General features: G+C 45.5%; 1 protein-coding gene across 16 annotated transcripts in view; it reads left to right on the top strand.

Annotated features, from left to right (window-relative positions):
• Nucleotides 1–23,444, top strand: part of PITPNM2 (phosphatidylinositol transfer protein membrane associated 2) — a 133,565-nt gene that overhangs the window by 97,434 nt on the left and 12,687 nt on the right. For 8 of the 16 annotated variants that reach the window (XM_027469731.3, XM_027469734.3, XM_038187401.2 and 5 more), the window contains 10 exons: nt 1,714–1,818; nt 2,703–2,773; nt 5,457–5,701; nt 6,180–6,369; nt 7,450–7,569; nt 7,855–8,066; nt 12,949–13,124; nt 13,485–13,655; nt 16,383–16,532; nt 21,444–21,608. In XM_027469731.3, the coding sequence (XP_027325532.2) occupies nt 1,714–1,818; nt 2,703–2,773; nt 5,457–5,701; nt 6,180–6,369; nt 7,450–7,569; nt 7,855–8,066; nt 12,949–13,124; nt 13,485–13,655; nt 16,383–16,532; nt 21,444–21,608 (1,605 nt within the window). The remainder of the gene's footprint in view (nt 1–1,713; nt 1,819–2,702; nt 2,774–5,456; nt 5,702–6,179; nt 6,370–7,449; nt 7,570–7,854; nt 8,067–12,948; nt 13,125–13,484; nt 13,656–16,382; nt 16,533–21,443; nt 21,609–23,444) is intronic. The other 8 variants (XM_072024363.1, XM_072024369.1, XM_072024368.1 and 5 more) reach the window with 5 other exon arrangements.

Below are 23,444 nucleotides of genomic sequence, written 5' to 3'. Positions count from 1 at the left end.
GTAATAAATGCTAATAACAGGAGTAGTATCCCTTTCAGTGATCACTTAAGCAGTAATAAGGGCTGTAATTAAACCTCTCGAGGAAATAAGTTCAACGTTTAGCTTAAGTTGCTGAAGGAGCTTGGAGTGCTATCTTCCCCCTAATTCTCTGCTAGCATGTGTGTCGCACGCGCATGCTTTCCCCTTGCTCTGAACAGGTAGCTCTGCACTGCCTCGTGCAGGGAACTGGAGATTTACTCGGATTTTTTCCATAGCTGAAAAAGGAAATGGCATGCTGATAGCAAGTGTCCAGGTTGCTGTCTTTTTATGGTCAATGTGTAAATAGAAACTCCTAAAAATGATTGGTCTTCGCTTGGCTTGCGCTTAGATCTGAGCTGCTAGCTCAGATATGTTGAAAAGAGTAATATATCTCAAAATCTTTTTGGTCCTGATTCTAGGATTCTTCCAGCTAATTATCTTCTTCGTAACTGTACAGCAACAAGGGGGAATCCGAGGCTGGGTCTCCAAAGATTACAGCTTGTAGATTGTCAAGGCATCTGTAAATGCTGCTGTTATTATTATGTTTATAGCTCTTTATTAAATTTACAAGCCCAAAATTTTCAGGAAAGAAATAATAAGCACAGAACAATAAATAAATTAAAAACCAATTAACCTCTGCAACAGTAAAAGATGCATCCTTAATATAAAAAAGCAAAAAAGGAACCAGCAGCTCATACCAAAAGCATCATTGGAAGACTTGAACTGCTGCTGTTTGCTTTGCTGTGGGTTCAAACGGCAGCTCCAGGACTCTGGGCTGTTTCTTTTCCCAGAAAGCCCAATTTGGGCTTTTGCTGCTGGCAGTTAGGGCTGTGCAGTGCATCCATGTTGTGTGGGCTCAGGGCACGAGCCTGCTGTCCTTGTCCCCCAGCCTGGCATCGATCCTCCATGGGCTCATATAGAGCAAGGCTGTTAACCCTTTCTGGATATTGCTGGGTGGTGTTTTATAGGGACTGCCCTCCGTATGCCTCTTCCTTTTTGTTACGCTCCTAGGAACATCATATTTTTGCGACCCTTGTTCTTAATCAACTGTAGTAAAATTAGCCAGGGAAGAGGATCTTGAGGTAGGAGGGAAATGGCAGACAGGCAGTGTGGTCTCATCTCCTAAGGAAATTGGGCTAAAGATAGCCTGGGGAGTTTATGTTTCCTTTATTACTCATGCCTTTTTAGGTATTCAGTCCTATTAACAATAGTGATGCTTATCGCTGCTTCCCCCAAAGACCTCACTTAGCTTTCAAACAACTCAGGGAGGATCCTAGCAGCCAACGTTGCTTTGTCCTCTTCCATACCAGAACCTACCGGCTGCTTTGGCATCCTCGGGCGGTGTTACAAGGTGGTGCCAAGCTGAAAGCATGGCAAAGAAAACATCAACCTTGGTGCCTCAAATGGTAGTGTTAAAAATCCATTGGATTTTTTCCACATCGTAGGATTTTTGTTTACCAACATGCAACTAAAAGGTTTTGTTTTCGTTTCAGAATAGGCTTTTGAATATATTATATAACAAAAGCTGTATTTAACAAAAGCTGGTAAAGAATCATGTTTTATTATGACTTAAACCATTCAAATGTTGATGAGATTACATAGAGCTGTGGGGTCTTTTGTTTAAAATTCTGTTCTGTGCTCTTGCCTGTATACATATTTGTTTGTGTGTGACTCTCAAAACATCTGTTTTTAAAGAGGACTTGTCTGACAATGAGGAAATGTTCCCGAAAGAAATAACCAAATGGAGTTCCAATGATCTGATGGATAAAATCGAAACCCCTGAATGCGATGATGTCCAGGGTAATTTTTTTTATTTTTTTTTTAGCCAAAACTGCATGTGATATTTCACAGTATTTCCAGGTAATTGTTACAGCCCCAGTCTGAAAAAGGAAAAACTTGTTATCTTCGACTCATAAAAGGAAAAGCTGAGACAGAGCACAAAAATGACTGCCCAGCGCTGCTGAAATAGAATTGCCCAGTGGGAGCTGGGATAAGGAAGCTCTCGATTCTCTTTATTTTCCACGTTGGTTGGGTGCTTTTGTGCCACAGCCAGGATTCTCTCGTATAATGATGAAATATTCCAGCTCCGTCTTGAATTACTCGAATTTCTCCCAGCTTTTCTTTCCTCTTGCTCCATCCTTTGTTCTTATCCGTACCTGCCTTGGTTTTATTTCCTGCTCGTTTTGAAAAGAAGCTGACTCCTCAACCAGATCGATTCATGTAGCAGCACAGTAGAAGCTGACACCTAGGCTTGCTGGTACAAAGTCAGTCTGTGTAGGCACAGACACACGAGCACATCAGATCTCTGCTCCCCCCGAACAGTTCAAGCCGTTCCTTTTATTTTTCCCCACAAATTGATCATTTCTGACAATTGCGCAGGGATTTCCCGTTGTTGCCATGCTTAATGCAGTAAGGATGCTGGGTTGCTGTAATGAGAGGATAGCGTGCTTGTGTTCTATTGCTTACAGAGATTATGAGAAATTACTGGAAAATAAGTGACCTGCCATTGCCCAGGCTTCTCTGGTGGAAGGAGGCGGGTGGGAAGGAGAGGGCAATTAGATGAAATAATTAAAGCGCTGTGAGGCAAAAAGGCTGAGAGGCATTGGCACAATCTGCCTTTATTGGAAGACTGTCTTTGCCAAAGTGTCTTGCAGTGCTGATGTTTTAAACCTCTGTGCTTCCAGGTGACTTGTATCACGAGACATCAGCAGAGTACCACGTTGGCTCCAGCGTAGAGAGGCTCAGCATCATTGAAGTAAGTGCTTTGGTTTCTTATAATGAGATCCCTTGTTGCTGGAAAGTCTCCCTGTGGGGTAAATGGGGTAAACTGCTTCCTTTGCTGCGAGCGGTGTCTTGTCTTTGTGTGTTGTTTGGAGCCACGCTGGCATACTCTGTACTCCATGGCTAGGCTTAAGGGATTATTTCACCTGTCTTTTGAACATCATATCGAAAATTCTCTGTCGTTTGCAGGCAGTGTCAGGTATCCAGCTGGAAAAAACACTGATCCTGTGGGGATAACTGCTGCCTGAGGCACTGCTGGTAGAGCTGCCCTGATAATGCCAAATGAGCTGGTGGAGATGTGGGAGCAGGAGAGCCGTGTTCCTGCAGCACCACGGTGCAGGCTGCCGTAATCCCACTGACACAGCTGTGCTGTAGCCCACTCCTCCGAGCTGCTCAGGGACTTGTTTGGAAACTAGTTATAGCACAGCTTGTATCAGAGCTCAGGATAAAATAATAAATAATTACCCCCTGGCTTTCCAGATTTTGAATATACAGCTCTTGTACTTCAGAGTCCTAGCGAGACCGCGTGTTGTGGAGTGGCTGTACTCATCCTACCCTGCAAGCATCTGTGCGGCACAGATGTAGCTGCTTGCAGAGTGCCTGCTGAGCCCAAGCTATGTCACAGCCAGTCAAAAATGATGAGTTTGGTATGGTCTTTGGTACTATTCTACATGCCAAGCTGTATGTTCATGGTGCTTTGGTTTTGCTTTAGAGGCTGAGGGCTATAGGGAGAATGAGTGGCTGGGGATGGGAATGGCTCCAGCCAACTCAACATAAGCCATCCACAAGTTACAGCCTAAAGATTTCACCTAGAGGCTGAAATGGTGCAGAGAAGTTGCTGTCTTGCTATACAGACTCGGATCCCTCCCATTTCTGGCTTCATTTTAGAAAAAGAGCGTGAAAGTGAAGTGAAAATGCCTGTTATTTGTAGTTGTTCACAAATAGTCCACTAAAACAGTTCAAACTTCCTAGCCACCATTGTGGGGACTTCCAGTTTACCAAAAGGTAGTCCAAGAATCAGGTGTCTTAAGTGACTCCAGATCTCACAAGAAAGTTCGAAACAGCCACCTCCACCCCAAACTAATCAGCAGTTGCTTGCATGTTCCCCACTTCCTTTAAGGGCAGAGGTTAATGAACTGGAAGGCAAAGGTGCCTCCAAGTGACTGCTGATAAGCCTCCAGATGACCTGAGCTTGGTGACTCATGTTGTTCTCCAAATGAGCACTTAAACATTTGGCTGAAAGCAAAAGCGGTGCTGAGATGTGGAGAGAACTCCTCCCATGCCTCCAGCCAGGCAAAAGTTCACCTTGCAAGCACTGTAAACTGGAATCAGGGGTTTAAAGAGCAGGCATTAATACAATGTAATGGTACTAAATAATTAAAGGCCATTCTTGCGCAGGAAGTCTGGAAAATCTTTATTACAGCCTTGGATGTGAATTTTAATGCTTCTGGTGGGCTGTGTATTAACACATGCTTTAACATTATCTGGTAAAAATGCAAGCTAGCTGCTAGGCTGCTAATGTGTGCCTGGGCATGCTTCCCTCCCACCAGCATGTTCGTCAGGGGCTCAATTACTGCTCAAAAGACAACAGGGGACTAAAGACGCTAAAATGAAAAGAATTTCCCAAATAGAAAACCCTTCTGCCTCTCACCCCTTCCTTACCCCCTTCCAATGGCTACAGGGAGTTGCCTTCCTCTGGGGAAGGAGCCAGGATGTTCTCAAATGTTCTCTGCCATCCCCTGGGATGAGGCACAGGAGCAAAGATCAGCACCTCCTGCTTCAATATGTCTTAGAGGTGTACAGTTAGTGGGATTTGGGTCTGCATGGGAGCCATTAACACTGAAAGCCCCGAGAGTGGACAGCTATTAAAAATAGTTTGCTCTGTTGTGTTATAATGTGCAACCAGTGCAAGTGGATGATCTTGTACCTGCTTTTGGGGCATCACAATTGGGTGTGCAGCTGTTCTGGTGGTGATAATGCTCCCCAGTTCAGATACAACCTACAGGCTGTCTGTTGAGGCAAGGAATTTATTTGATGTAGGAAGCAAAGTACCTGGACAGCCATGATATAAACCTTTACTGTGTTCATGCAGCAGTCTCCCAGCCAGATGTTGGCCATTCTTGGTTACAGGGAACTTTTTTTTTTTCTTTTTTCTTTTTTCTTTTTCTTTTTTTCCCCTCTTTCTTGTGTGGGAAATAAGACCTGAAAGGGGAAGTCAGGTTCTCTGCTGTTGCATCCAGGTGTATCTGAGGTCCACTTCCATAAATTAAGCACATTCTCTCTACAAGACAGTTTAGTTTCTTACCCAAAACATGGAGAGATTATTCTAAAATTTCATGCTTCCTGCGTTAAGAAACCTTATTTTCAGTACACACTTACTCAGGATCAGTTTATGCTCTTTTGTGCTTGTGCCCACACTGTCCTCTGAATTAAGTATCTCTTTTCCTTCCCTAGCTTTCTTTTCTCATCTCCACTGTGTTTGAGAGCAGGCATTTCATCCTTCTGTGGCACTGATGTGGCTAATGCATGTATTATAGGTACCATGTATTATCTTAGGGGAGAAAATGTGATAAAATTTGCATAAAATGCATATGGAGCAAATACAATTTCTTTGCAGAACAAGCCTTCCTACCGTGTTCTGTTTCATCCCCACCTAGGACGAGTCGGTGCAGCCGTTAATGCAGCCAAGTAAAATTCATGTCCTCCTTTTGGTACTCCACGGGGGGAACATCCTGGACTCGGGAAGTGGTGATCAGAGCTCTAAGCAAGGGGATGTCAACACCATCACCACCGTGTTTGACACAGTGATGAGGGTGCATTACCCAGCTGCTCTTGGACATATTGCCATCAGGCTAGTCCCTTGCCCAGCCATCTGCTCCGAAGCCTTTTCGCTGGTGTCCAGGTAAGTGGATGGGTTAAATTTTGTGCTTGCCTTTTTTTTTAATCCATGAAATGCTCTGTATGTGGTAGTGATCGCTCTGACCACGCTTTGAGAATGCACTTATTTAATATACTGGAGAGGCATTCAATCTCGATTTCATACTTAGCTGCAGTGAATACAGTAATCATGCAGCAAGAGTTCTGTGATTGATTTATTCTAATTAATCCAATAAATACTAAGGCTTTAATTCCTTGTCTGAGGGTTGTTCCATCACTGTAAGTATGTTGTCCTTGAAGATTTACTTTTGATGGGAGGGAAAGATTTATTAAGCTCTCACCCATTCACATTGGAGTAAATGGCCTTTTCTATCTTGGGGCTTTTTTTTTGCCTTTTTTTTTTTTTTTTAAGCAATCCTCATTACTAACTGTACTGTCTGTAAATGGCTTTCCCCAGTCTGCATCTTAGGCTGAGTATTTCCCATCTCTCTTGCCCTCTCCAGCCTCAGCCCATATAGCTATGATGAAGGCTGCCTATCCAACAGCCAGGACCACATCCCCCTTGCTGCACTCCCTCTGCTAGCGACATCATCCCCGCAGTACCAAGAAGCAGTAGCCACAGTCATCGTCAGAGCCAACCAGGCTTACAGCGAGTTCATCAGATCCCAGGAGGGCATGTCATTCAATGGCCAGGTGAGCCAGCAGCTGTTTATAGCCACAATGAAAGGAAGAGCAAGTGAAGCAATTTCCTTCTGAAGCTCTATTTTCATTACTCTCTCAGGAGGGATGGAAACACGACAGGGTTGAGCTGCAATAAGAAAGCATGCTTCCATTTCTTTCTGAAGGAGAGAGAGATTATTGCTTATGCTCTGTCTAGAACCTTTGGGATTCCAAACAAAGTCAGAGCTGGTGTTCAGAAATGAAGCTACAAAGCTGTGAAGTTAATCAATTTTCAGCATGACACACCTTTCCAAATCAGGAATGCTACCTTTGTTACTAAATGTGATCTCTACTCCCATTGCAAACCAAGGCTGTTTGAGTGTTCCTGTCTTTAAAGGACCTTCAGCAGCTCTCACTGGGGTTGCCTGTTGCAAAAGTGGATTTCTTTTTTGAGACAGCACAGCTGCTGTGCCCTGTAAATACCATGACTGAGCATCACACCTCTGTGAGCAAAGGCACTCTCTAGCCCAGTGGGATTTAAGCTATTGAACAGGCTGTGCCCACTGCTCTACTGCAGTGTGATTTATCCACCCTGAGTTTATTCTGAGCCCTGGGGCCCCAGACAGCCCTCTACTACTCAGGGTCTCAGTGCTGTACTTTGCCTATCTGCTGAACACACTTGGAGGCAGGACAGCATTATCTCCTCACAACACAAACAGGGAACAGAAGCACAGGGAAGCTTGCCTGAAGTAGCACAGGCAGTTGATGAGGAGGGAATCAAGCTTGTCTTTTTGAGGCTGGACTTAGGGCAATAGTCAGCACTCTGTGTTGCTTCCACCCTGTTCCAGTGGGCTGGTGGGGACAGCTAGAACATGTTAGCTAGTGTTAGCTAGTAGTGTTAGCTAGTAGTTAGCTAGTTAGCTAACTGTGTTAGCTAGTAGGAGTCTGCAGGGTCTAAATGGATGTTCATCGACAAAATAGATTTACTGATGAAAGCACTGGTTATCCTGTTACAGCAGCTTTCCCAGGTATAATCCAGCACTCCTTTTAACTGTCATCTCTGAACTGAAGTCAAAGGGCTCTTCCCTGCCCCACTTCTGTTGCCTTTTTCAGGTCTGTTTGGTAGGAGATTGTGTTGGAGGAATTCTGGGATTTGATGCCTTATGCTACAGCAATCAGACTGTGTCCGAGAGCCAGAACAGCAGTCGGCGAGGGAGTGTTGTGAGTGTCCAGGTAATGCTGGTTCTCAGTGTCTGTTGGGAATGGGTGTGCTGGCCACAACACCTCCACAGCCCCTGATTTTAGTAAGGATCTTTGCATGAAATGCCAAAGGCTGTCTTCCTAATTGATGGCCAGGCCAACAGGTATGTCCTAGAGCACGTGTCAGGACTTGGTGGCTTTGCCCTGAATGGGATCTTGGTGTAGATGGTGAGAGAAGGATGGAAGAAGAAAGATAAAATGTGGGTGTATTCCTGATTCAACTGCCAGAGTGGTAAATCCATGTATTTCAAATCCCAGGATACCGACCTCCTGTCTCCTGGAATAACAGTGAACAACACCTATTGCTCCAGTGGCTCTAATCTGGAAGCCAGCAGACACCTCAGCAGGAGCAACATTGATATTCCCCGTAGCAATGGAGAAGATCCAAAGAAGCAGCTGCCACGAAAAAGGAGTGATTCATCCACCTACGAGCTGGACACAATCAAGCAGCATCAAGCCTTTCTTTCAAGGTAAGATTTAGAAGAAACAGAACCAGCAATATTCTGGAGCTGAGATCAGTGCACCTAGGAAACTTCAATGTTGCTTTGTCATCCTGTGACAAGGAAGGTGGAGGAAAGTGTAATTTTAGATTGGAGGAGTATAGATTTCATTGAGTGCGTTGTATATACAAAAATAAAAAAAAATAACAGCACCATTAGTGGCAGGGAGAGAATCCAGCTGCTCTACTGCCTTTGTATTACAATGGGAGGAAGCAGCCCTTCATCCTGTCTCTTGACAACCCAAGCAGTCAGGTAACTGCTTTTTTTGCTGTGCTGCGGTTGCAGCATAGAATGGTTTGGGTTCGAAAGGACCTTAAAAATCATCAAATTTCAACCCCCCTGCCATGGGCAGGGAGGTCAAAAAGCAAATATATGAATAGGGTGAGTGAAAACAGGGAAGCAGGATTGGGGATCGAGTGTTGTTTTAATTTCTAAGCTTCTTTGAAAGCTGACCTGTTGTTGGGAAAGCTGAGCATGTGTTGTGTCCTTTAATTTTGGCCTAGTTCAAGTGTGAGATTGAATTGCAGTGCCCTTTCCTGTCATAGGAGCAGGTTTCTGGTGCCGGGACAGTTGGATGCTCTAGGCAAGAAGTTCTCAGCCCTCGCTGTTTGGCTGACTCAGGCAACAGCCTTCACCTACACACAAGGATTGTTGTCTCTCTGCTGTCTTACATGACTATTTGGCGAAGCAACCTGGGCCCCTGCATGGCGCAGGGACAGGGGATTGGGTTTTGTCCTCTGCCAGGACTGCACCCTTGCACCAAGGTCACGTTTCACATTTGTTACTCACTACCAAAGCCCTCAGTATCACATTGCAAAGCTTCTTCAAATGGACTTTCAGAAACGTATCTGTTAACATAACTGATAAAATTTTCATAGCGGTCTTTCCATTGCTGCTGATCATTCAGGGATTACTTCTGTAAGCCCAGAGGCTTTTTCTGACTGTTTTTTCTGACTCATTTGCCTGTGGAACTGGATAACCCATCCCTTTCTCTCCTACAGGACCAGACAGGCTGCATCATCCTCTTAATCCCTCTCCCCCCTCCGTGTCCCAGGTACTGAGGAGCAACGTCTCCCCCAGCAAACGCTGTTATCTGCATTGTAACTGCGTCCAAGGCTGTTTCTTTTGCCCTGTGCTGAGCTGAAATCCTGTCTCCAATTTCTCCTTCTTCGTTAATTGCAGTTGTTGCTCCAGCCCAGGGGCTCCTGTTGTCCTGCCACGTCAGGGGCCCTTTTGCAAAAGATTCATAGGAGAGAGAAAACACCGAAGGGAATGTCATTGGGGCACAGAGTTACTATATTCAGAAAGATAAGCTGCATTTACAAAAAACAAAAAAACACAATAAGCTTCTCAGCTATTTCTAGCGGGTTAATAAAAGGCAATCAGTCTCTTGTTCATACCTTATTGAAACAGCCTCCTGTATTACAGGAGAAAATATGAGTCATGCAAAAATGTGCTTTCTCTTCCTTGTTCTTGACCTCCAGAGCACAGACTGAGTGCAGGGAAGTGGGCTGGAGTCTTGCTGCATTTTTGCATCTGGTTTAGCAGAAGCAGTGGGCCTGCGATGGCTGAGGGATTGCACGGTGCCATCTGTCTCCAGATAGCTTTGTCTTGCTCCTTCTTGCTCCGTCTCCTAAGGAGTGTGGCTGCTCCCTTCAGGAAGCACTCGAGGGGAGCCTGGAAAGGGCTGTCAGTGTTCAGTGAGCTGATGAGTTGCTGCACCTTTACTTCTTTGGGGCTTTCATATCTTTTTTAATCAACCTTTAGACCTTGGGTCAAAAATAAGCCTCTCCCACAGCTCAAGAGCAAGATTAATTCAGGAAAAAGAGCAGCCTGATGCCGTGAGTTGTCTTTGCATCTCTCCCCCTCCAGTCCCTGGATCAGGGGCGGTTCGGGGCAGGGGTTCTCCTCTTCCACTCCAGCCTCTTGGCAGGGTGTCACACCTGGCCCCGTCCCCAGACCTCGTGCTCACAGCCATCATCGCCGAGCAGCACAGTCATGGGCTGAGTGCCCCAGCGCTCCCGCTGTCACTAAATAATGATTTTCCCATATGAAAACTAAGCTCTGATGTGACACAGCTTCGTGCAGGAGATTGGCGGAGCAGAGCCAAGTTTTCCTAATGGGCACCGCATACTGGCAGCCTGGCATATGGGGGCCTTTCTGTCCGTGCCTATTGCAGATCTCAGCTTGTGCCAAAGACACTCATTTTTATTCATGTATCAGACCTACCCGCTTCTCTGGGATAATGCCCAGCAAGCCAGAGCAGCATCTGGAGATTACAATCACACATTTATTTTTAAATTCAGTCCTTCTGCACAACTACATTATTTCTGGCTGTGCTGTACTTGTATTATTGTAAATGAGTTGATTTGCTTCTGAAATCCATAAGCTCTTGTTTAATTAATGCACACAGTACATCTGCTGCTTTTTAAAGGGAGAACAGGGCGCTGTAGGTTGCTTGGAGCATGATGGATTCAGAGTTCCCCTTGGCTCTCGTTTCTTTTGATTGCAAAAAAGACTATCAAGTTCCTGGTAAAACGAGAGGAGCTGTCCAAATCGCTGAGCGGTACGGCTGTTCTCGTTCTCTTCCGTTCCCCACCAAGAGATGCCACAGAAAGAGGAGCAAATACACAAAAAGCCTTGTACCAGCCCTGCCGTAACGCATCCGCCGTTAGGATCCTTTCTGTTCATTCGGATCACGCTGCTGCTGCCCTGTCTTTGGCAAAACCCAACTTATTCTAAATAACTTTGTATTCCTTACACACGGCACACTTAATGCGTTGCAGTCTTGACAGCTAAAATAATTGTAGCTTCACTGAAGGTGGCTTGTTTTAAATCTGTTTCAGCGCTGCACATCTTGGCAGTGCGATCTCGGGGAGGCTCGTTCACATCACAGAACTGGGAACATACTCATTTTAGCTGTCACTGCCGTAACCTCTTGTTCCTCTCGCTTTTGACATCACTGTTTTGACTTTCTGTGATCTGTACGTCTGGCGTAAGTCAGCTTGTTATATTTCCCTGCGGATGGTAACCAAGAGAATAGTACCGCAGGCGTGCGGGCGGGCTCCTCTAGGCAGTACCTGGCAGCAGGGCACGAGGAGAAAGGTTTTGAGCACTGCTGGGAGCAGCGGCCAGCAGAGCAGAGGTGCTGTCTCTGGGGCAATGTGCTGTTTGCCAGGAAAACTCAGTCCAAGTGAAACCCGCTTCTCTTCCCATCTGCATTTTTGCAGCTTTTCTTTTACTGAAAAACAGCTACCCCAGAGGGGAAGTGTGCGCAGGGGTGAGCGAGTGCAACGGTTCCAGGGCTCCAGATGGTGGGGAGGGAGCATCCCCAGTTCCCTGAGCATGGCAGTGCCCAGCTGGGCAGGCACACGCCGCATTCAGAAGCAGCAGCCGGGAGCCAGTGCTGTGGCACGCAGAGCCATGCAAGTGCTGCTGAGCACCTGGGACTTCGTCTTGGGGCTGGGTAGAGACTTCCATTTGCATCGTGTCTGACTTCAGGCCAGTAAACCTTTCATCCAGCCCAACTGTTGTGGTATCCATTTATCCTACATATTTTATAGACTCTGTTCAGATGCTTGTTAAAGTGTTGGAAAACACCCTGTTAAGATGTTGCTGGTAGCCTGTCTGCAGCCCTCCACTTGCAGCTGTAGCAGTGAGAGCCCAGCGAGGCTGCAGTCTGAATCTGCAGAACCTGGAGAGGAAAAGAAATTGCAGCTTATTGCTTTACGGTCATGAGAGAATGATCCCAGAAAACCTTTTGTGAACCAGGTTATTAGAGTTACACATCTGCCACTTCAGCTTTATCCCAGATCTAGCCTGCAAAGAAACACTGCTTCCTAGCACGGGGGTGGATTCCCCCGTGGTGTTATCTGAGGGTTCCTGTTTCCTCTGCCTCCATGTCCAAAGGATATGTGACGTCAAATCCCTGCTTTAAACCTCTGTATCGGCCAGCCTGCACTGCACACAGGTTGAGTTTTTCAAGGAGATTTGACAACTGAAAGGAACAGAAAAAAGCTTAGACATATTCTGTATCTTTTAGGTGCAGTTACCTGGAGTTGTTGGGCTGGGGTTGAGAGGTAGTTTGAGTGGTAATAACTTGGCATACGTGATCTCATGGGCAGAAGAGAGGTGGGAGGGTCCTGGGCGCATGATAGAAACAATTTACCCCATGGTCACTGGGTTAATTACCCCACATTTCCATTCCCAGTGTGTGCCATGCACATGCATGAAACTGTGCTTCAAACTTGGTACACAAGGATCTTCTTGCGAATTTTGATCTTCCTTTTTCTTTTTCCCCTCCCATTTTCTTTTTCTCTTTCCTTTTTAATACTGTAACATTTGTCCAACTACTTGCAAGAGGAAGAAATGGGTAAGCACAGCTTTCCGTAACATTTGAGAGTAAGGTGATGGAAGGAACTCAAATGTTGACAGCCAGAAAGCATAGCAGTGATGTGTGTAATAGAGTGAAACGCTGTAAATCTGCTTTTTCCCTTGGTGCTCTAGTAATTTTGCTTTGCTGGTTATTTTAGTTTGCCAGTGACTGTTCCACTAGCAGTAACCAAGTTTTTGACTCCTAAAAACAAATATTTAAGGAGAGTGGAGTGTGTAAATGAACCCACTTGAAGCTTGGATTTGTACAGTCTATGTGATGCCAATGAAATTGGGTCATTGTTTGGGGGGACACTTTGCTGGATAATAAACTACAGTGAAGAGGCATGGAGAGTTGATTGGCACCGTTTCTTCACTAAAGAGACAGAATTCTTTTTGCTGTCAATCATTTATCTGGTCATCAATTATGAAAAAAGCAATATGAATAAAATTTTGTCTTTATTTTCTGCTCTTGTTCTAGTTTACATTCTAGTGTTCTCAGAAATGACCCGGGATCCAGGCGATCTAGTAGCTCCACTATGCTGGATGGAGGAAATATTGGAAAGTTTGAGTTTGAGATCACGGACTTCTTCCTCTTTGGTTCTCCCCTGGGTCTGGTTCTTGCACTACGAAAAACTGTCATTCCAGCTCTTGACAGTAAGTCCTGATGTAAACTGTTGAGCTCACTGAGTAATCCAGTAAAAAACAAATATTTATGTATAACACTTACTGCACCATAAGGAATCAGATCACTGTATGCTCTAGCCGACACTGATGATACAATTTATTTGTCATTTAGTTCAAAACATTAAAAATACTGGGAAATTTTTGAATCTGTACATGATGTGCTGATAAATTGTTTCCATTGATTAAACTGGAAGATGATGGAGATGATGAATCTTCAGTGCTTTTTCTGTTTTTGTAAACTTGACTGTTATCTGTTTTACAGACAAATATTTACTGTAATCTAACAAATAACCATGTGATATTTGAATATTTTTTTCTCCATCTCTTCAGTCTTTCAGCTCAGACCAGCTTGCCAGCAGGTCTATAACCTGTTCCACCCTGCAGACCCATCTGCTTCACGCCTCGAGCCTCTTCTGGAGAGAAAGTTTTACCTTTTGCCCCCCTTTAATATTCCCCGTTACCAGAGGTTCCCACTGGGTGATGGCAATTCTGCTGTTCTGGGTAAGTCACTTCGGATTCATATTAGCAGTCTGAAGGGTTATATCCACACTTCACATGAGGATATCAAAGCAATTGGAAAGGCCAAGAAAGGGAATTGGCCCCGTAATGTTAACCTTGTTCCTGCTTTATCAAAAGTAGTTTTCTTCCAACAAAATCAGTGCCTTGTGACTCCAATGCCTAACATGTGTCACACAAAGGCCATCAGCTGCTGAGAGTCAGAATATGGTGACCTCTCTTTGAAGGTCCCTGCTTAACACCCAAGCTGGTGCTTGTGGTTGGGACTGGATGAAGCATGATTAACATGGCTGAGTTTCAGGACCTTGATGTTTGGGATGACAGTGAAGACTGGAAGGAGCAGAGTCAATAGTGACATCATGAGATGATTTACGTGGTTGCACCCTTTGCTTTTTCATGGAACCAGCCAAAGGACTGGCTACTGCCCACGGGTGGGCTGGTGACAGTGCCTTGCCTTTGCCACCTTGCCAGTGAGACACTGTTTTCCTAGGATACCTAGGATTCCTCTGCCATCAGTGGCCTTTTCACTTGCTCTAGCCCAATTGCAGCAGTAACAATGTCTAAAATGGCTGTCTGCATGTCCTTTTGGCTGCCTGGGTTGCATCTGAAGCAATTGTGTCCTGACCATGCCCTGCCTCAGCTCCCATTACATCAGTGCTCTCGCAGTTGATCTAATTAAATAAATTATATTTCCTACCATCTTCACCTCACTTCTGTGCCTAGACTCTCATAGTCTGTTGCCATTTCAGTGCAAGATCTCATTGCAAGGAGCTCTTCAGGAAGCTTGTGAGAAGCTTTCTGCACTGTGCAGAACTAAATTTGACCTTTCTGCTTCACCTAAAGCTTTGGCTCCCTGCAGGGTCAAGGCTTTGGGGCAAGAAGAAGAATTTCACCGTAATTTTTCCCTTGTTCTAGGTTGTTAGTCAAAGGCTACTTAACAGTAAACAGAGCAACTAAGAGTCTCTACTGTAAAACTAGATTTACAGCATACAAGAAATCATGCTGGCAAACCAGAGTCAAATACAAAAGCCATCAGCTAGAAAGACTGGGACTTTTTTTCTCTAAAATTCTGGTAATTTCCCATTTATTTAATCATGTAGGACCAAATGAAGAGAAATATATATCCAGAGGTGAATAAAAAATTGATGCTCTGCATCACTTTTAAACTGAAAATGCAGAACAGTTGTCTTGTATGTATCTGTATCTTTAAGGATTGTTTTAATTGCTGAATCTGATTTGTTTAAATGGGCATAAACTAAAATCCATGTTTAATGGAGTGAATAAAATACTTTCTGCAGGCCCTACTCACTCATCAAATTTAGCAAAGATCTTGCTGCAACACTTTTTAAAAATGGATCCACCCACAACTGCATTTGTACCCAGTCCAGTTACAACAGCTCAGGGAATCTGTAGCAACTTGACAAGCAGATTTTTCTGGGGGTATGCTTTAGGTATCAGCTGCAAGTGGCTTCTTATAAAAATTAAAATAAAAATTCCTAAATACCTTCTTCCTCTTAACTATATTTCAAGTCCCCTGTTCTCAGTGAAGCCTGAAGCAAAAGCCCCATTGCCATTGAGCAACCTTCATTCTGGTTATCATTCTGTGCAACAAGCAGTGATCTTATTAATTTACTGGGCCTCCCTGGACCCTTGTTAAGTTGGCTGTGTCTAAGTTTAGAGAGACACTTCTCTGTAATGTAATGGAGAGGAGTTACACAGCAATTAGCTCAACTCTGAGAAGGGTTGAACGATTTCAGAACCCTCTCCAGGTTTGAGCTTTGTTATTAAAAGAGATGCTGCTTTACCATGGTGAATAGAACTGACAAAACAGCACCTTTAAATTCTCTTCTTGAGTAAGATGAAGCCTCTTCGTTAGCTTATCATAAAGTAACAGACTATTCCTTTCCATTAGAGTAAAAATTATGTTGAGATTTATGCATTACCCAGAAGGGCTGTTCTGACCATGATTTGCAAAGCCACTGCTAAAGCAGGAGCATTCACCGTAGGGTGCTCCAGAAAAGTTAATTGTTGCTATAATTAAGAGATACGATTTGGTGATCATGTGCAATTCAGGTGCTCAATTATAATTAGTTATGTACTAAACATTCTGTAGCACTATTTGTGTGTATCTCCTTGCACAGATAGCTGGCTTTTTATTTATTTATTTATTTTGGTCCAGGGCTCAGGAAGCCTCTTAGACTTCTGTTTTGCCATCTGTACTAAATGCTGGGTCCCTGTTTGATTACAACCAACGTGCAGAGTGAAATCAAATTCACATCCCTGCTTACTCCCGTGCTTTGCACTGTGTAGGCTGTGAGTCTGATTCAAGTAAATCTCCCTTAGAGCATATATTTTTTTTTCTCCTTGTAGTAAAAAAAAGATTTCTCTGGATCTGCTGGGTATTTGTGAATTTAGCTCATTTGGAGGAGCTGGTTAAGAGACTCCTTTTTCTTTTGTGGTTGAAATGCCATCATTTTGCTCTCCTCTGCTACCAGTTAACCTCTCTGATGTGGGTCTATTTGGAAAGTCACCCATGTTTTGTTTCTTTTCCTCTATTTGAAGGTTTTCCTTTCATTGAAGACCCTGACTCATAGTTGAAGTGCTCAGTTGTAACTGTTTGTATGTTAACACTTTGTGGCCGCATGTCTGTTGTTCTTTGTCCTTCTGTTTTTTTGTTTTTTGTTGTTTTTTTATTTTCCCATCTGCTTCTAGTTGAGACAATCCAGAACAATCCCATCCTCCTCATGGAAAGTAGCCCTCTGGGTGCTCTCCAGCACCAGGACAGCTTCATGGAAACAAGTATCCCTGTTCCCGTACTGAATTGGCAAGATGTTTCCAATAAAAGTGCCGGTTTTGCTGAGTGTGTGTAATCTACACTTTTGTATTGTTGTCTTGGGTACTTGGGGTGCTTTTTGGAGATCATACTGTTACCTCCTGGAGCTGAAATCTTCATGCTGTGTCTCAGGCTGTGCCACATGAACAAACTGCATGGGATCGTGCTTGGGGTCTGGGAGACCCAGCAGGAAAAAGAATGAGTTGGCATTACAGTGCTCAGTTTGGAAGGGGAGACTGCTGCCACATGCTCAGTTTTTTTCCTTCTGTGGTGGCTGTGCTGCTGGGAAGAGGCTTTGGCACGGAGATGTGGAGTCCCCAGGTGGCCCTGCTTGTGTGCAGGATCCCCTGGGTACAGTTTGGTTTGTCCACAGCGTGCAACTCTCCAGCACTCAGCCACACTGCACCGTGGCCAGAAACATAATGCCTGTCAGACCAGGTTTTGTCTATTTGAGTATCTCGTGTTTGGACAGTGCTTGTGGCTCTGCTGAATACACTGACTGAGGCTTTCAGACCCCAAGGTAGCTGTATGTGTTGGCTTTTGAAAATTAATTTCGCGACTTCTGCCTTAAAAGCAAACTTTGACGCATTCGTTTTGCCTTATTTTACTGTTGTAAATGCTGCATGGCCTCATTTATTCTGGTGGTGGCTGGTGCTGCATCGTAATTTTAATGAGATTTGATTTTGTTTTGGTTCTTTCTTTCCCATGTCTTTCTTGCCCATTCTCACCTTTTTTTTTTATTATTATTATTTTGCATTGGGAGCCTGATTCAGCTGCCTTTTATTTATTTATTTGTTTAACAAGCTGACCCTTGCTGTTCATGAGCAGTCCAGTACGTTATGTGGTCATACAGGATGGCAACGTCGCTGACTATCCCAGATAGTCTCTCCCTGATGGTTTTCAGGTGTGCAGTTGCCATGTTGCCCGTGCTGTGATGTTCTGTAACAAAGCAGAGGGAAAGGATCTGGCACTATTAATTAATCACTTCGGAGGTCGCTGATGAAATGCCCGTTAGCTGTTATCTGATACATCCTGCTGGCAGGACAGGGCTTTCAGAAGCTTCTCTGCTCTCTACCCTGTGTTTCAAGAGCACGATGTGGCCAAGCAGTGCCTGGTGTGACTGCAGCAGGTGCTGATTCCCAGTTCAGCCACTGGGAATGGATCTCCAGAATCATAACAACTTAAGGACAACTGAAATTTGTGTGGAAATTTGTGTGGCTCTTGATCTCAGGGTAGCAATTGCAGAGTGCCCAGCACTGGCTGGTGACTGGTGCAGGCAGGGTCTGGCCTGTGCTGGGCAGCTGGCTGGCTTCTTTGTTTTTTTATTGAACCTTCCATATCTTCAACTGCTTTCAGTACTCCCTGCTTCAGTGGCACAGCTCAGCCTGCAAAGAGCATATACTGAAATGTGCCATTTGGATGCCCCAAGGACTTAACTCGGTGCCAGCAGTACATTAGAAGGATGGCCCGGTGCCGTTCACTGAGTGCGAAACAATTAGTAAGAACATTGACGAATGGGTCCATAAACAAAAAGGTACAGCACTGAAATGAGTATTAAAGAGCCATAGCCAGGCAAAAACAAAGTGATTTTGCTTCTTACGGCAGCTCTTGCAGAAGTGCAGTTAAATCTCAATTCACGCATCGGTCTGACGTGTGCTGCCGGGTGCCACTAGGGCCAGGTCTCCAGCTTCGGGAGCTTCCTCGCTCTGGTGAGGTCTGCTCTCAGACATGGTACAAAGCACGTTTCAGCCAGCTCAGCAAACCAGTGGCACCTCTGTCCACCTCTATCTATGTCCTGAAGAAACAGCTAAACTTGGTGGTTGATGGCTAAACTTGATCTTTCTGGTGCTGGTCCTGTTCCAGGCATCTGGATTGGATTGGAAGTGTTTGCTGGAGAAACCTCACGGGCTGCCACCTGTGAAAAGCAGAAAGCAGGGCCCTTCTGGAGCAGGAGCTGTCGCAGGGGCTTGGTCACTTTGTGCCGCTGTGGCAGCATCTGCTGCATCCTGTCCTGGTCACATCATTCCCAAAGACAGCCCCCTTGGTTTCCAAAAGGCAAGAACCTTCCTGCCCAAGAGATTTGGTACAAAGAATACACAGTTTAGGAAAAATGTTGTTAGTTTGTTTCTTTGTGGTTTTTTGTTCTCTTTTTTTTTTTTTTTCCTGTGGGTCAGGTCACAGGTTTTTATCTGGAAGTTGCTGTCACAGCAGCTTTGGGGTTGAGGAAGCCTGGCTAAAGGGGCAGTTTTCTGTCCACGTTTCCTGCCCTGCTTCTTCCTGGCCCTCATTTTTCTTAGAAACTGTAATCTTTCAGGAACAGAGGGTGCATAGCTTGAGAAAAGGGAGAAACATGACAGTCACCCAAGTGGGCTGGACGCAGGAACGGTGCAGTTGGGCTGCATGTCAGCCCCTGCAGAGAAGACTCCTGCCACAGCACATAGCTCAGTAACAGTAAAACAGATAAGGTTTTTATACAAGTGGAGAAAGACTCCTGTGTGACACTAGCTAGCATGGTGCTGGAGGGGTTGTTGAAGTGTTTTTTGTGTGTTGATTTGTTTTGTTTTTTCTTCAGACTCAAAAATCCACAGCTAGGCACAGAAAGCCAGATGACTAAGAAAGCAAGCCCAGAGTGCCACTGTTTTTAACTTTATGTACTTTCCAGCTCCCGGGCCCATGAAAAAAAGGAGGTAAAAATCACACAGAGCTAAGGGAAGATAAGCTAACAGCCAGAGCCGTAATCAACCCATTTGGCCCAGCCTTTCCTCCTGTGTAGCATTGGTGTAAGACTCCAGCTGCTTCCTAATTCAAGCCACAGATGTTTATTTTTAAGGGAGAAAAAGAAGTTCAGGCCTCGCTGGTAGGTGCAAGCTAAACTGAGCCTGGCATTTTTCCTAGTCAGAAAAAGCCAAACCTCTCCCTGCATCTGACCAAGTTCAGGGGAGCTGACAGTCATCACCTGTGCTGATGTTTAGGGCACCTGTGTGATGGGAGAGATTATTGCAGAAGGATCTCAGTCTGTACAGGCAAGGAGAAGAAGGGGTAACCTGGAGAGGTGAGAGGGCTGTGCCAGGTCTTGCAGTCAGTAGGTGCCCGCAGTGGGGGTGAGACCCCTTACCCTGTCTGTGGGGTTGAACTCAGCCAGCTCCTGGCTTGGCTCATGTTCCCCAAGCACAGCCACTGGTCGAATTGTCTCTCCTGCCTTGTGCTGGAGCTTTCTGCAGTAAGAAAATTGTGCTGGCCTAGTGGGGCTGGCTGGGCTGTGGATGCTGGTAGCAGCCTTGACAGCCAGCAGCTTGAGGCAAGGTGAAAAGTGGAGGAAAGTGCTGAGAAAGTGATGCTGGTAATGGCCTTTCAGGCACAACGTGGGCAGTGTGTGAAGCTCATCATCAGGTCAGGCTCCCGCTAGGACTCAGATCTTGCAGTCCACAAAGCTTTTACACAGAGCAGCTTGTGGCCTGATTTTCCCTGCAGAGAACAGAACTCTTTTACTGACACTTATCTACACATTTTCTGCTTCATACATTCTCTTTCCCTCCGCTGCAGCAGGATTTGTGTGGGCACAGACACTGCTGCTGTGAACTGAAAGATCGGAGGAAGCAGAGCAGTAGCCCCAAGCAAAAAGATCTGTATTAAAATAAACCAGTTGCCAAAACAACGCCTCGTGTCAGCCGCACGCTGGGATCAAATCCAGGGATTGCCAAACTGGCTGAAGTAGGCGGAGGATGTTGGTGCGGGGGAGTAATTTACTTGTGTTCCCCGTGGCATCCGCTGCCCAGCTGGGCACAAACTTTTGCCCTGTCTGGAAAAAAAAGCTCAGATGCTGCTACTCAGATACAACAGAGATGGGCAACATTAAAGCAGTAGTAAATAGCTTTGCTTTTGCATGTTACTGTCATACCTGTGTTGCCTGCTGTGAAGCACGTGGTATTGGCACCACAAACCCTCTGCAGTGCAGGATGTCCCAGAGACGTTTAATTTGGCCTCAGAGCATCCACAGAGGGGTGGGTGCTCATACCACTGTTACAGGGGGAAAAATGAAATGCAGAGATTTTATCTTGACTTTCAGCATCTCTTGGTTTGCCAGTCCTGAATGTTTTTAGGTCCGTTTCCCCCTAATACATGTATAAGGGCCACGTGAGCATGCCTTTAAATCCTCCTTTTCTGTATTTATGTACTAGAGGGTTAAGCCACACTTGGTAAACCTCAGGTTGGGATCTAAAATCCAGACTTGCACATTGTACACAAGAAGCTCTGTTTTCACAGAGACTGAGCGCTCCCCGATCCACCAACACCGATTGGAGATGTAAGTGCTCAGCACCAGGCTCCTTTTTCCTCAGTAGCCCCTGTTTTAGTTTAACGAGTGTTGGCTGTATCCATCAGCAATGATATACAAGTTCAAATTTAGTCCATGCCAGGCATGAAAATGTTTTCTTGATGTTTTTTGCATTAATGCTTCTATCTTGGAGATGTTCATTTAAGTCTAAATGTTTCAAGAAAACAAATATCCCTTTTTAAAGGTTGTTTTTTGTTGTTGTTGTTCTCCTTCCCCTGGTTATTATTTTGTCTCAGTGTGAATATATAAAGTTGTATATATTCACATCTGTATGTATGACACATGCTTCTGTTCTTGCTGCTTAAATAAGTCTGCCTGGATTTTTGTTTGGGGTTTTGGATTTGTTTTTTTTTTTTTTTTTTTAGCTAATTATTTTGCTTTTCTCAATCAAAGACTGCTCTTCCTGCCACATGCCTCTTTGCCTGCTGTGGTGTTTGCTTCCTTTTCAAACTAGAGCTCCGATGAAATGTTTTTCATTCCGATCAGTTTTGAAAGGTTTTTTTGCATCTACGAGCCTTGTTTGCCTCCTCTTCCTCCTCTCAAGTTCATCTTGCCCAGCCTCTGTCTGTTGGTCTAATATTTTGATTTCCCTGTTTCAACTTTGTAGCAGATGTTGTTCAGTCTCATGGTGCCGTCTTCATGGAAAGCGCGTCCCTGTCCACCCCCATTTCAGCCCCTCAGTTCAGGGGCTTCCGGAGAGCCAGTGAGATCAGCATTGCCAGCCAGGTCTCAGGAATGGCAGACAGTTACACTGCTTCCAACATAGCCAACAGTAAGTGTTTCACCCCCTCCAACACTTCTGCTCGCCACCACACCGCTGTCTCAGCGCCGTGCACCGAACCGCCCTGCTCTGGCTCAGAGCCACGCAGCTTCTGTCCGTCTGTCTGTCTGTCTGGGATATGCTGTCCATTTATAACCAAACCTGGAACTATTTCACCTTCACCTGATTGTGTCCTAGTCAGTGCTGCGTGTTACCGTCTCCCCTGGAGGAGCCAGATTATGACACAGGGGCCATTGCCGTGTTATGCATGTTGGACTGTGCTGGTGATTATGGTGTAAATTGTTCAAAAATGGTAATAACTGATAACTCTGAGCGGCATTTGGCTGCTGTGTGGTGAGGGTTAACCCAAAGGGATGTTTGTGTGCTGCTGTTGATAAGAGTCGGGCAGAAGTAGTGGGGATCAGCGCTTGTAGATTATTAATGCAGGATGTGGTGCGTGGCTTGATGCACATTACTTAAATGTGATCCACAAGAGGAGGGGACGAGTAAGCCCTTCTGTAATGCTGAAAGGCAGAAAAAGGTTTGGGTTATTTATTACTTCGCATCGAAAATTCGGCTCTTCTGTAGCCTGGAGGGCAGCTCCAAGAGTCAGTCAATTATGAGCCATGTCCCAGAGCAGAGTGAGGAGAAAAAGGATGTTTTTTTTATTTTTTATCAAAACCCGTATAACTTTACAGCTAACATGGTGAGGAACAACAGCCTTTGTTAGCAGTTCAGCCTGTTCCTCGTTTCAGCTAAAGGTGTGAGATTAACAGAATATATCCTCAGGGACCTCTGATAAACTCAGATGGAAAGAGGCTGAAAACCAAACAAATTTAAAAACCAAAAAACCTTCATCCCAAACTTTTGTCTCAGAAAGTGATGAAAACTTAGAGATAGTCCGTTCCCAGCACGTTAAATTCCAGGGCTATGAACAATTTGCTTCATAATTAATTACTGAGCTTAGTAACGCTCCCTGAGGCAAGTGTGAGCTGTTGGAAGTCTGTGGGCACAGGGCAGAGGCTTCTTGTCCTGTCTGAGGCAACCTTTGCAGCAGGAACACACTACCTGCCCTTGGACAAATGAGCTTTTCTTCCCTGAAGCACATCCGAGAGCCGATGCTGTAAGCCCAACGTGCCTTCTTGTGTTCGTCCTGACGAGCTTTCTTGCTAACTTTTAATCTGCACGGGAGGAAGGCTTCTCGGGGAGAAGGTGTTTGTGTTGTGTTCATTTCACACCCACGGAGAGCTGCCAAGCTCAGCCAGCCCAGAAGGGAAGCTGGGGGCTGCTGTTGTTTGTTAGGAAGGGTTCATGGCAGGACGGTGCCTGAAGGCCCCGCGTGAGGCCCCGCAGCCATCCTGCCTCCGCCAGCTGAGGGCAGGATCAGGCCTGCACGGCGCTCATGCTGTGTAGGTGGGGAACCCACTGGTCAACGTGAGGGGCACCTTTTGCTGCCCTCATGTCCGTCAGCACGTCCCCTTGCCTGCCTGCAGAGATCTGGGCAGTCTTACAGCTTTCCTCCAGTTATTTTGACTTATGTTTTGTGGGAAATATTCCTGTGCATACTTCACAGCCATCAAAACCTGTCTGTGACACCAGAGGGGAGAAGTCTGGCCCTCAGCACTCGTCTGGCCCTCCAGAGGCCTCACCAGGTGTGGGGAAAAGCTGCCGAAATGCTGGGCAGCACCCGGCCAACAGCATGGGGTCTCACAGGGCACCTGTCCCCAGCACCTGGCCTGTGACCAGCCCCGTTCCTTCTCCCTGCTGTGCTCTCAGCCCCTTCCTTCACCTCCCCGTGCTGGTACAGCCCCTCAGCCCCAGCCTTGCAGCTCCTATACTCAATTTCAT

This window comes from Anas platyrhynchos, chromosome 16, assembly GCF_047663525.1.
Source record: "Anas platyrhynchos isolate ZD024472 breed Pekin duck chromosome 16, IASCAAS_PekinDuck_T2T, whole genome shotgun sequence".
Classification (NCBI taxonomy): Eukaryota; Metazoa; Chordata; class Aves; order Anseriformes; family Anatidae; genus Anas; species Anas platyrhynchos.
Note: the sequence above shows the minus strand (reverse complement) of the source record. Positions and strands in the feature narration are given on the sequence as shown.